The sequence below is a fragment of the Hirsutella rhossiliensis genome (genome assembly GCF_020360975.1).
Source record: "Hirsutella rhossiliensis strain HR02 chromosome Unknown scaffold00011, whole genome shotgun sequence".
NCBI classification, from domain to species: domain Eukaryota; kingdom Fungi; phylum Ascomycota; class Sordariomycetes; order Hypocreales; family Ophiocordycipitaceae; genus Hirsutella; species Hirsutella rhossiliensis.
The window spans coordinates 426,576-439,287 of record NW_025408677.1 but is presented as its reverse complement, the minus strand read 5'-3'; the positions used below and the strand labels follow the sequence as shown (position 1 = coordinate 439,287).

At 53.9% G+C, this 12,712-nt stretch overlaps 2 protein-coding genes across 2 annotated transcripts; one reads left to right on the top strand and one right to left on the bottom strand.

Annotated features, from left to right (window-relative positions):
• Window positions 1–757: 757 nt before the first annotated feature.
• HRG_08860 (reverse transcriptase) lies at window positions 758–1,421 on the bottom strand (the record flags this gene model as incomplete). Its single annotated transcript, XM_044867331.1, has 2 exons — window positions 758–1,055; window positions 1,102–1,421. 2 exons carry the CDS (start codon window positions 1,419–1,421, stop codon window positions 758–760), a joined length of 618 nt encoding a protein of 205 aa, XP_044717352.1.
• A 4,961-nt stretch (window positions 1,422–6,382) lies between these two features.
• HRG_08859 (serine carboxypeptidase domain-containing protein) lies at window positions 6,383–7,509 on the top strand (the record flags this gene model as incomplete). Its single annotated transcript, XM_044867330.1, has 3 exons — window positions 6,383–6,692; window positions 6,771–7,420; window positions 7,477–7,509. 3 exons carry the CDS (start codon window positions 6,383–6,385, stop codon window positions 7,507–7,509), a joined length of 993 nt encoding a protein of 330 aa, XP_044717351.1.
• Between the last annotated feature and the right edge of the window lie 5,203 nt (window positions 7,510–12,712).

The window sequence follows — 12,712 nt, the reverse complement described above, 5'->3', positions numbered from 1 at the left end:
AAAGATGTACCTTGTCGAAAGAATTCTGGATGAAAGAATGGAAGGTACGCATAAGAAGGTGCTCGTAAAATGGCATGATTACTCGCAGCCTACGTGGGAACCCCTTACCACTATTCGACACACCGATGCATGGAAGCAATGGAAGAAGCATAAAAGGAGTGTCACCTTCTCAAGTCATCTTGCCACAGATTTCCACGATCCCCGGAAGAGGAAACGTTGGAAGGGATAGTAAACAGCATAGGGACTAGTTAGTTGTATCAACTCACTAGAGGCCTTTCACACACGTCAAAGCTCCTAAATCTGTTGCGAAGCCGCTCGTAGGACCTCTAGAGGTCCCCTGCTTGCTGATGCTCCTGCTGAGACAGTCAGCCAGGACGTCAGGCCTGCTTTCTGATGCGCCGGCTGAGACAGTCAGCTGATGTATGTGTATTTCACCCGGAGGATTTCTCCTATAGGGCCTAGACGTAAAAGCTACTGACATTTCAATACATTAATGCGTAACACCTTAAGCCCCACGGGTCAGCATACGCTACAGATGTATGTATGTGTATTTCACCCGGAGGATTTCTCCTATAGGGCCTAGACGTAAAAGCTACTGACATTTCAATACATTAATGCATAACACCTTAAGCCCCACGGGTCAGCATACGCTACACCAACCTCGCCGCTACTCGCTCCGTGACAGGCCTGCTTGAAGGCCAATTTCTCCAAGTGTTCAGCGTCCTACCTTCAGCAGCTGAAGCGCGGTTTCCGCTGCTTAGCCCGAAGGGCCAGACGCTGCCTGCGTCTCATCCCCAGGGTTCCGCGCCCGACAGTTCCGGCTGTACGATTCGTGTGGTCCACCGCAGGGCACGCACTTTGGCACTGTCTCCTTGCATTCTCTGTGGTGATGTTCTGCTTTCGCGCATCTGCCACATCTTTGCGGCTTCTTGCATGAAAACGCCTTGTGTCCCATCTCTTGACAGTTGAAGCACTGAATCGGTCCTACGCGGCGTTCAAGAACATTGGTGCAGGCGGACTCTCCCGCAACATCGAACCACACGCCGTCCAGAAGTCTTTGCGCGTCACTCTCTTTAGTGACATAGATCACCTGACCCGTACGCTTTGGCTTTCTCTCTGTTGCTAAGCCAGGTGATCTTGGCAATCGTGACGTAATTCTCGGCTCCGAGCGCCTCAGCTGCGCCCGGCAGAACGTTGCCTTCGGCGTCCAGCACTGCGGTACGCTTGGTGTTGTCGACTTTGACAGGGTAAAGCTGATCTCTCAGTACCCTGGCTCCCGAAGTTACCGTCTTCTGCGCTGCTTCCTTGACCTGCTTCAACTCGGTTTGGTCTCTGCATAAAATTTTGATCCGGTCGGGGTTTCGAGCGTCTGTCACGACCGCTGCGCATTTCCAAGTCTCCTGCCTCTGACTCTTTCTCATGTCGCTCTCTATGGCCTTTCGGATGTTGCCGATCTGCGTCTGGCACCTGTTCGCTTCAGAACCGGCCGTCAGGGACGGTGTCCTAGGAAAAAGTGGGGCGCAGCCACCCCCGACGATTGACGGAGGTGTGAGGCAGACGGAGAAGATCGAGTTTATGGCCGTGAATAAAAAGGCGAGGAAGGAAGGAAGAAACAGAAGGAGAGCAGTCGGAACAAGGAAAAATTGAGAAGGACATGACGATTCTGAAATACTAACTTTATGCCTATTTGGCCCTACTATTCGTGACAAAATCAGTTAGTCGCTGAGCGAGACTACTCCAAGCTTGAAGCAGGAGGTTAGCCACTTGCTCCTTGGCCTGCCATTACAGGAGGGTTCACGAACCTGCCTATACGTTGACTGCCGTCATCCTGACAGGCATTCCCGCTCTCTACGGATTGACGGTGATGAGGTTGACGAGGCCCCCAATGCTTATGAAAAGTACTGTCGACGCCCCGAAGCCCTAGAGGACCTGCCCTACGTTTCATTTCTCAAATACTGGAATTTCCGATCTAGGGATCCTTTCACGTGGAAACAATGGCAGCCAAGCAACGTTAACGGCAGGCCTCGTGTATTGGTCTACTTTCCTCGCTATCAAGCTGACCCAGAAGGTCAACAATGGCCAGAGTACTGCCGCGTAAAGTTAACGTTGAACCACCCACATCGCTGGTTCGATGAGCTCCTCGCATTTGACGGCCAGCGGTTTCATTCTTACGCCAAGGCCTTTTCCTATTGTTGGCAGCACCACAGTCATGGTGATGACCATTATGGCCGCCCAAAAGAGGCTCGATTACAGCCTCAAGAGGATGAATACGAAACTCTGCCCGTGGAGGAGGAGTTTGATGATGAAGACTGGATCCGCCTCGCCGCCCTGTTACCTGACAACCCCCCTACCCAGCAAGGTCTTGACCTACTTGGCCGCCGCGACATCGACGTCAATTACGACTGGACACGGCATGTGGGTACATATTCGGATCTTCGAGACGGCTACTGGAAAGACCTTATCGCTAGCCACCCTATGGCTAACGATGTCGAGGTCCTTGGCCCTCACTGGCGTAATTCGCTGAATCCACAACAACGGCTAGTGTATGACACATTCATGGGTCACTTCCAGGCCCAAAATCCTACTCAAATCCTTCTCCACGTTGATGGTGGTGGCGGTACAGGCAAGTCATTCCTTATCAAGGTGCTTTCTTCCCATCTTCAGGCAGCCGCCCTACCGAATCTTAGCCCTATTTGCCGCGTGGCGCCAACAGGCGTTGCGAGTAACCAGATACAGGGAAGCACCATTCATTCGTTGCTACGCCTTCCAGTAGGGGGTACTTTTACCGACCTTTCCCCAGCCGACGCAGCCGCCCTTCAATCCCGCCTACGGCACGTCAAATACATCGTTATCGATGAAAAGAGCATGTTGGGGCTTGAGCAGCTCGCGCGGGTCGATTCCCGTCTGCGGCAGGCCTTTCCACAGCGTGGCCTCGAGTTCTTTGGTGGTGTGAGCGTCTTGCTTGTGGGCGATTTCTTCCAGTTACCACCAGTCCGGCAGAAGCCCCTGTATTCGACTAGCACTAACCTGTCTTCGCTGGAAAGGAGAGGGCAGGTGGCCTACCGGTTATTTGACCGTACCGTGTTCCTAACCACGGTACAGCGCCAGGCTGGTGATGATCAGGCCCAGTTCCGTCAGGCGTTGCAGGAACTGCGTGAAGTCAAGTTATCTATCCCATCCTGGAACCTCCTTAGTAGTCGGGTACAGGCCAGGCTAACGCAGAGCGAGGTTGACAGCTTCAGGACCGCTTTGCGAGTGTATTCTACAAAGGCCCGGGTCAACGAATACAGCCACGAGCATATGGTGCACCTCAACGCCCCGGCAATCCAGGTGGAGGCAAATAATCAGGGCAAGGGCGCGGGGCAGGCACCAAGCGACAATGCTGGCAATCTATCCAACAAGTTCCCTGTTGCTAAGGGCGCCAGGGTAATGCTCACGATTAATCTATGGCAGCCAGCTGGCCTAGTTAACGGCGCCCAGGGCACTATATACGATGTCGCCTGGAATGCAGGCGCCAATCCATGGGAAGACCCTCCAGCCATTATTATGGTGGATTTCGATAGCTACGATGGACCGCCGTATCTGACAACTAACGAGGGCAGGAAAATCGTACCCATCCTTCCAGTCAGGGGTGATTTCCTAGTGGGCAACGAGACCTGCGCTCGCACGCAGTTTCCCCTGATGGTGGCATTTGCTATCACTGTTCACAAATGCCAGAGCCTGACGAAGGATCAAATAGTCACTGATCTCGCTACACGCGACTTCCAGGCCGGCATTAGTTATGTCGCTGTCTCACGGGTTACGTCGCTGCAAGGCTTACTCCTTGAGGCGCCTTTCGATCGTCAGAGCCTCTATAACCACACGCCGACGGAAGATTATACGCCTGCGTTTCCTACGTATTGCATTCATGGCTAACTATGAGACAGGGATGAAGATGCGCCTCGCCGACCAACAACGGCGTCAGGCTCAACAGCTGACCGATCCACTATATCCACCACTCTACCGTGACTAAACGTCGTCTTCCTACAAGCTCCAGGGAAGGGGGAGGTTCAATATAGGGTATATAGTTGGGATAGGCCAGCCAGGAAGCGGTTCAAACAGCTGTTGGCCGCTGCAGGCGGAAGGGGGTTCTAGGGGCTCTCCTCCTATGAAAGTCGAATTGCAGGTATACGATGTTCACCCTTCGGGCTGGATATTCAGCCGTTAAGCCCCATGCATTGGCAACTTAACGGGTGTTCGAAGTATTTTATCTTATCCAACGAGGATTGGCGCGTTCTTGGCGAGGTCAACGAGATCCTTAAGCCTCTATATTTTCAGACGCCTCGAACATTTCGAGGACTGGAAAGGCTTTTACAACGAGGTAACAACCGAGACAATAAGGGAGACGAATCCAGACGATCTTGAGCCGATTGGTCTGAGGGAATTGGAAAGCCGGCCGACCCGTGCCCGTCGCCACCCTGATCGCTTTGATGACGAGATATATATGTTTCAACAGCGAAGTCAAACGTCAAGATTTACGGTAGCTGCCTTGCCAGAGCATTCCCGGACCGAATATGACTCGCTTGATAAGCCACCGTCGCATGAGATCTCCCAGGAGAGCTCGTTACCCGCAGATCATCGAGCGTATTTCCGGGCATCTATCAACAACGGCTGGAAGAAGCTGGACGAGTATTACAATAAGCTCGGAGAGTCTCCCTTGTTTGCGGCAGCAGTTATTCTTCATCCGAGATTTGGCATCAGCTGGTTGGAGGCTGCTTGGGTGACTGAGGAACAATTAGCCTGGGTTCGTGATGCAAAGGTGGGCATGAAGGACTACTTTGCGCGGTGGTATCAGACGAACCAACTGTGACGGTACAAGGCACGAACGAGGTCGAGTGCGGCTTGGACAAAGTGATTGTCTACAAGGAGAGAAAGGGGAAAGAAAGAGCTTCGTAAGGAAGGCTCTCACTTTGGCTAGTTGTACATTTTCATAAGTGAGACATGCATAATCTTCCTTCACACCAACAGAATGATAAGGAACAGTCGAAGCCTGCCTCAATGGGAACGGGCAAGGAGGACGATCACTACCTATACGCAGTGGATTAACAGCAGAACGAAAAAGGCATTTGCAACGAGCGGCAGTGTCAGCGAGTTGGACAAGTACCTCCGTCTTGAGCCGGAAGACACACAAGAGCCGATCCAGTGGTGGAGAGACCATAAGCAAACTTTCCCGGCATTAAGCAGCTTTGCCTTGGACGTCTTTGCCATTCCGGCGATGGCAACTGACTGCGAGAGGCAGTTCAGCCTGGCCAAGTTGACGCTAACATCACAAAGGCTCGCCATGCGGGCCGATACGCTGGAGCAAGTTCATTGTCTGAAGAATTGGGTTCGACATGGTGGGGTGCAGCTGGGGAGCTGGGGAGGGAATTGAGTCTTGGGAGACGGCGAAAGACCCTCGTATACCGGGTGTACAGGTCGCCCATACAATTGATTGGGAGGAGTCAATCAAATCAAATCAATCAATTTGGACTGGAAGCCTGTCAATCAAATCAACTTTGGGGCCAAAGTTGATTTGATTGATTTATGATGAGCGCTGGTTCTTTCAGTTCCTGATTTGCCTGCTTTGCTCACCCTCCGTGAGATACCCCTCACTACCTGCCTGTTCACATGATCGGCGACCGAAGGGCATCCCGTTGAGCCGATCGAAGCAACGACCGTCTCGTCGCTCGTCATTAGTCTTGTCCCAGCGCGCCGACTTCGCGCTTTTTCACGCGCCATTCTGGCTTCTGATCAGAAATGATTCATGAACTTGTCATTGAGATTGCCAGAGTAAGGTTGGAGGGTGGGGCAATAGAGATTGAGACTCCACGTGAAACGGCGAAGGTCTGAGGCGGCTCTGCGAAGTCTCTAGTTTCAAACTGATTGCAGAAACTGGTCTCAAGAGAAGTGGCCCCGACCGTTTCTAACATTCTCCCCTGCTATGGGATATAAGGCGAATATAGAATTTAAGGCATCTCCCCTACCTAGATTTATGAAGAATATATTAGCTACTTCCTTCGTCGCCTAATAAACTCCGTTTGCCTATATCTCTGCCTTTCACCAGTCATCGATCCTTGATCGCACTGTGCGTTGTGGCTCGACAACCCCTTCTCTGGTGTTACGGGGTCAGCACTGTTGGCACAGGTGCTGGGCGTAATTGATGTAAATTGAGCTACAAAGAGTGTAAAGGGGAGACGTGTCTACATCGCTCCCTTTAGGAGTCGTGTCCGTGGCGCTCGCACGTGACTAGTCTGGCCATGCCAGATCTACACATCGGGGCGTAGCCCCTTACATCTGGCCCTCGTTAACCGAACCGTGCGATCCTGACTTCCCGTGTTATTAGGCATCGATTTTCTCGGACACCATGCGAGCTTCCATATCTGCCCTTGTCTTGAACTTTGCCTTGTTGGTCTTTTCCCTAAGAAATTGTGCTCTGGGGACCGGCTCCCAGCCAGCACGCTACCAGTCCAACAAGAAGAGCGCCTGCGAGCTCCAAGTCCGTCATGAGTCTGTAGTCAATGAATCCGACGTCCAGCAGATAAATCCAAGCGGCAAGCCTCCAAATTCTCAGCCAAGGGCAAAAACAGTTGACACCTCGCCGCTGGGTGTCGACAAAGTCAAGCAGTTCAGTGGCTACCTTGATGATGAGGGGCAGGACAAGCATCTCTTCTATTGTGAGTTACTCACAGCGCACTAGGCTGGAACCCCTGATCATAGCAGTAACTGATCTTCATGGCAATTGTCACGGGCAGGGTTCTTCGAGTCTCGTAACAATCCCGTCAAGGACCCTGTGATCCTCTGGGTCGAAGGAGGTCCTGGGTGTTCCTCTATGCTCGGCCTCTTCCAGCAGTTGGGTCCAGCCAGGATCAATGAGAAGCTCGAGGTCGTTCCCAATCCTTTTTCCCGGAATAGCCGCGCATCCATGATCTTCCTCGATTCGCCGGTGAATGCAGGATTCTCGCGCAGTCGTCAGCGAGTGAATTCTACGGAGGCTGCTGCAAAGGATGTCTACGCGGCTATGAAGCTTTTCTTCCAGCGGTTTCCAGAGTACGCCAAGCAAGACTTCTATGTCGCAGGGAGTTCGTACTCGGGTCACTTTGTTCCTGCCATCGCTGCCGAGATGCTCTCCCATGAAGACCGAAACATGAACGTCAAGAGCGCTATAATTGGAGATGGAATAACCGATTCCTTGGTGCAATTTCAATCTTATCGACCTATGGCCTGCGGCGAGGGTGGTGTTCCGGCAGTCGTTAACGAGACCGTGTGCCAGGCCATGAAAGACGCGGAGCCAAAATGTCGAGACCAGATCCAATCATGTTACGACACTGAGGACGCAGCTACTTGTTCTAAAGCCTTTGGGAACTGCAATAAGGCCCTCGTTTCTCCCGTGTCGGATATTGGGGTCAATATCTACAACCTACGCGAGCAATGCAGTGGCAACTTGACGAACTTCTGCAGCAAGACTGTGCCGCCCATTACGAGCTGGCTTAACCGGAGGGAAGTTATAAAAGCCTGTTGGTGGAACGTTATGCCAATACACATCGGAATAAGAAGGAGGTCACACACGAAGGTTCAAGATGCATGTTCTATGTCTAAAGGGGCAGTCTGAAGGGGCTATTTATACAGGAGGTCTTAGGGACTTCTGGGGACCTCCTGAGTAATGGGCTCTACCCACGCATACGTGGCTGTGCCCACGCATAAAGGGGTTGCCTTCCTTACTCAGGAAGTCCTCATGCGTTCCTGCTACATGGGCCAGGAATCCCTTCTCCGGGTCCCTCCCTAACAGGGCTACCCTGGTCCACCGACAGTGTCTGATCATTTGTACGATAGAGCGCACATCGCAGGAGGGTATCACGTGCGTCAGCAGGGAACAACGTTTACCCGACACGCACACAACCTATCAAACCTCACAGCATGGTCTAGATAGCGAAGAATAACAAGAACAACGAGAGGAAGGCTCGCCAGCCGCGGCTCGCGCAAAGAAGCCTTTCGGAACGAAATTTGGCGACAAGAGAACCGGAGAAGAGTTGGCTACAGAAGAGAGAGAGAGAGTTGGCGACAGTAGATTGGAGACAGGAAGAAGAGTGAGGTCGAGATACGAGACACGGCGAGAGACGTAGAGCATTATCGTGAGTGAAACCGAGACAGAGCGTCGGGGAGGCAGGCTAGGCCGCTGGAGGGAGATTTTGTTTAAAAGGCGCAAACTCAAAGGGCGTGGAGAGACGGCAGGGTTGAAGAGAGATGAGTGGGTAATGCACGTCTGGGCGAGTGGAAGGCTCGGAAAATTTACATGTGCTACCGGTATAAGTCGTAGGTATAAACAGAATAAGGAGTATATTGGGAAGTTTTGACTTGATCGTCTTCATGAAAGGGAGAACAAGAAGAGAAGAGAATGTGCTATTCGAGCCTTTGGCAGTTGATTTTGAGGATGATGAGACATGTTGTCATGTTGTATTGTTTCGTTTGATGCTTTAAAGTTTAGAGAATATTCTTGGGCGGACGTCGGGCGCGCAGTGGTCGGGAAGATATCGACGCGGGAGGTCTGATAGAGCCAGAGGCGGATGTGTCTTGGTGATTGACCTGTTCGGTGTCCGTCTCTGACTCTGCGGGTCTTCCGGGGACAGAAAGGAGGAGGTATCGGATTTGGGAGTCTTGACCGTCACAGTCGGTGATTATGGTGGAAGTTTCGGGAGAAAGTCGCGGTCTCTTGGTTGGGGTTTGGTAGGGATCGGGCAATGACCGACTTGATGCCAGCATAAGGGGATCGACTGGGCCAGAAGCATGCGGCGTGGGGGAGGCGGGGCTTTGGGCGGCCTTGGGTTTCTTCGTAGAGGTAAACCTGGCCAACGCAACGCTATAGTCCGAGGATTGCCGACCGCGCTCTTGGGTGTCGTCGGCAGTAGTTGTGTTGCAGAAGCCTGGTCGGACATGGCCTTGTCGTGGAAAGTCCACGTGTCGGGGACGACGATGAAGATATAGTCTTGGTCGAAAGCCGGGGCATGTTTCATGATCTGGTGATCCAGTAAGCCGGCGATTTTGCCCGTACAGGTGAAGAGAGTGTTCGACTGGAACTGGCTGTCGCGCCTCTCGGTCATCTTCTTGCATAGGGAGGTCCAAGGATTAGCGTGAATGGGGAAGATGACGAAAACTTGGAAGGGGTGAAAGCCCTTGAAGGGGTTTGCCGGGAATCCCAGGACAAATAAAGGTGGAGAGCTGGACAAAGCCGCAGCAGCTCAGCTGGGTGTCGTCAAGGGCCGCAGCCGAGTTTCCATGCAGGAGGTCGCGGCCGGAGCCGATGACAGGTCCCGTGAAGGAGACAATGGGTTGTATCGTTGGGAAAGTATCCACCGAGCTGAGGTGCGAGTGACAATTCTATGGATATCGTCAGGAGGGCAGTGGCGACAGAGATTTGGAGCATAGACTCACGGTTGGTAGCTGTGATCGCGGACTATAAGCGCGGGGACGGTGTATTCTGTGATGTTATCATCGTCCGACTCCAAGCCATCACGTCGCTCGATTTCCCACGTCAGGGCAAAGGGATGAACACGGCCGACCATGAAGAACCATTGCTCGGTCCATTCCGAGGAGATTATCTGTTGGTTGTATATGGAAATATTAAGGCTGAAGAAGATGCAGGTTGATGGATTGCCAGTATCTGACCGGATTGCTGCATACTCCGGAGTCGACAGCCATGAGGGCGTGGGAAGGAAGACCCTCGCTAGGGTTTCTGCGTTGAGCCCTTTGACACGATGCTCATTCTGGTAGGCGAACCTAGCCGGGCAGCCGGGCTGGACAAAGGCCATCATGGACATGTCGGCGCCAGCATTTTCTGGCTGTCAAGAGGTTGCCGCGGGAGGACGAGGTATCGACGTTGAGCTGGGAGGCCGACATCGTGAGAACATGGCAGATGTAGTCACCGTGGAAGTGTAAATGAGGGGTTACGCAGAGTGGAGGTGGGCATCCTATAAAGCAGGTTTTCTTGCTGCTCGAAGAGGGCTCGCGGCTAGGGTCGGGGAGACTTAAGAGTCAGAGAATGCTACCTAGGTGATAGATCAGAAGCGGGGGTATGCGGGAATGAGCTGGCGAGGTTCTTGAACAGTCTCGACCATCTGGTTCTATGGTCGTGAGTGAAGTAGGGAGCCGGGGGTTGGAAGTTGAGTAGGGGTGATGACTATGTCGCGAGAAGTTGGAGGTCGGCGAACAGTAAGGTTAGTGTGGGTAAGTCTGCGGAGAAAGAAAGTCCAGCAGTACCCTTCGGTGTCATCGTTGCATGGAGTAGATAGCAAAGGCGACAATAACGAATGAGAGTGAAGGAAAGAAAGAGGTTATGGTAGTATTGCAGGGTCCCTTTTGACGGTCGTCGGTAGTTGGATGGGCATTGCGTGCGGCTGAGCGAGGCGGGTGCCGACCGTGTCGAGTCCACTATTGGGACACGGTGAAGTCGGATATAGGGGACGACCTGAGGAGGAGGATGCGAGTTGGTCACGAGAACTCTCCAAGAGGGTTTGCAAGTCGAAACTCCGGTGGCTAGTGACTACAAGAGGACAGGCAGGGGGATCCTGGCTGTCGCTTTAGCATGAAGGCCGTTGATGCGACGTTGGTGGTGGCGAGGGAGCAAACCTAGCCGGGTAGTCCGGTTGCACGAGGGACACCGTGGACATGTTATCGCCGGCAGCCTTTTGGCTGTTGCTCGACGAGGTGGAGTGGCAGATATTGATGGAGCAACTGATGCGCAAGGTGGGTGGGACGGCGTTGGAAGGGCCGGAGAGTATGGTTGGAAGTGTGCGGCGGGCGGGTGGCGCGGCCACCCCATGTGCCGGAGGTCGGCAGTAGCCAGGGATTCGCTGGAGTGCGCAAAGAGAGCACGGCGATGGAAGGGCCGCCTTTGGCAAAGCTGGGGTAGCAGGTCGCACGTGGAGACCAGCCGAGGGCCGGGACGGTGGACGCACATAGGGAGGGTAAATGGGGGATTACAAAGGGGTAGTAGTATTGCATCGCTTCGGTACCATAGGCAAGCATTATAAGGAAGAAACGCCACGGCCATGAGAGTAGTGATCGTTAGGAAGCTTCCCACTCGGAAAGAAATAGTGTACGCCAAGAAGCGAGATTATCCAAGTGGAAGTGCTCCGGAGCCAAAACTTTCTAGCCTGTTGCCAATCCACGCTAGTCGACGTCGAGGAGGCAGTAGCATGGCGGACAGTCCTGCAGGAAGCTAGGCGAGGCGGCCGCTCACCGTGGAGCCTGTTCGTTGTCAGTCGAGGATGGAGAAGAGGTAGGAACGGGGAGTGCCTGTTTCGGGGTGCGGAGATGATACAGGGCAACTCCGAGAGGGGCACGGAGCACGGGAGACAAGGTTGGGGCGGTTCGGGAGATACAGATCAGTGGCGAATGAAGCATTAACGTTCCGGCTGATTCAGCCTAAGCAGTCTGCGGTCGAAGAAACCGCATGGAGAAAGCATGCAGAGGCGATCGCAAAGTCACTGCCGAGAAGACCGCCGCGAGGCGGTTTGCGGTCAAGCAGAGCACGGAAGTCCCGTAATTTGGTCAGCAGCGGAAATTCCGCGCAACGTCAGTCACCGAGTCCGCTTCCGAGGTTCGTGTTGCCTACAGAACGTGGAGACCAGGGGGCAGTGGGCTCTAACAGTCCACCCCTTCATCGGCCGTTTTGCCCCAGGAGAGGGTCCTGAAGGTGACGGGCAGGGAGATAAGGCGGCGACCGGCGGTGTCCCGGGTGTTCGTTCGAAAAGGGACCGACGCTCCGACCTATCCAGCCCAAGGATACGACTTTCCAAGACCAAAGACGAACGGCGCAATTTGCAGCATCGATTGCATGGGGTTTGCCCAAGCTCCGTCGGGGACCGGTTCGGCGGCCAAGGGCACAGGTGGGTGTGGACGATGGCGCAGCAGAGGCAGCGGACGGCTCGCTGCGCGGACAGAGGCAGTCCCGGAGGCGGAGAAGAGAGCCCGTCTTCCTAGCCGGGATGGGCGCCCGATAAAACAGGTCCGAAGTGGAATCGGAAGGCATAGGAGACGGAGCTGCAGGCCGAAGACCTGGCGAGTGTGCTGCGCTTTTGGAGGAAGACTTTGCCTTGAAGGAGAGATTGTCTAACGATCAGACGTGGTGCACGCCAATACCGCTCGAGAGGAAGGTGTCGACGGTGCGAGACTTCTATCAGGCGTTCCACGATGCGAGCACGTTGCCGATACGGACCTGCATGGTGTGCTACCGCAAGTGTACGAGAGGAGAGTTGAGGGAGATTACATGGGATCATTGGCTGTCAAGTTGCGTACCAAAGGGCGGCCGCTCACCATTTTCATGCCGGAGTTGCTTTCCTGAGGGCGAGTCCGTGTCGGTGTGCGCCGAGTGTGGCCGATGCCTGGCGCGCAGGAGCCTGTCGCCGGCGATCCACCTTCACAGTCGCCTTGGCTGCGAGCACATGTTCCCCGATGAGCTCAAGGGACTGACGCCGGTCGAAGAGAAGCTCATCTCGCTGAACTCATGTTACGGGTTTGTCACGAGATATAGCATTCCGGGCGGGCAGAGGCAGAGCGTGAAGTATCCGAGGCATGTCAGGGCCACATCACGGTGTTTCCGAACAATGTGCAGGAGCTGGCCACCAAAGTGCTCCCGCACCCCTTTGCAAGCACTGGACGAGATCCAAATCTCGTGGCAGGGCGCGGAGAAGCCGGCACC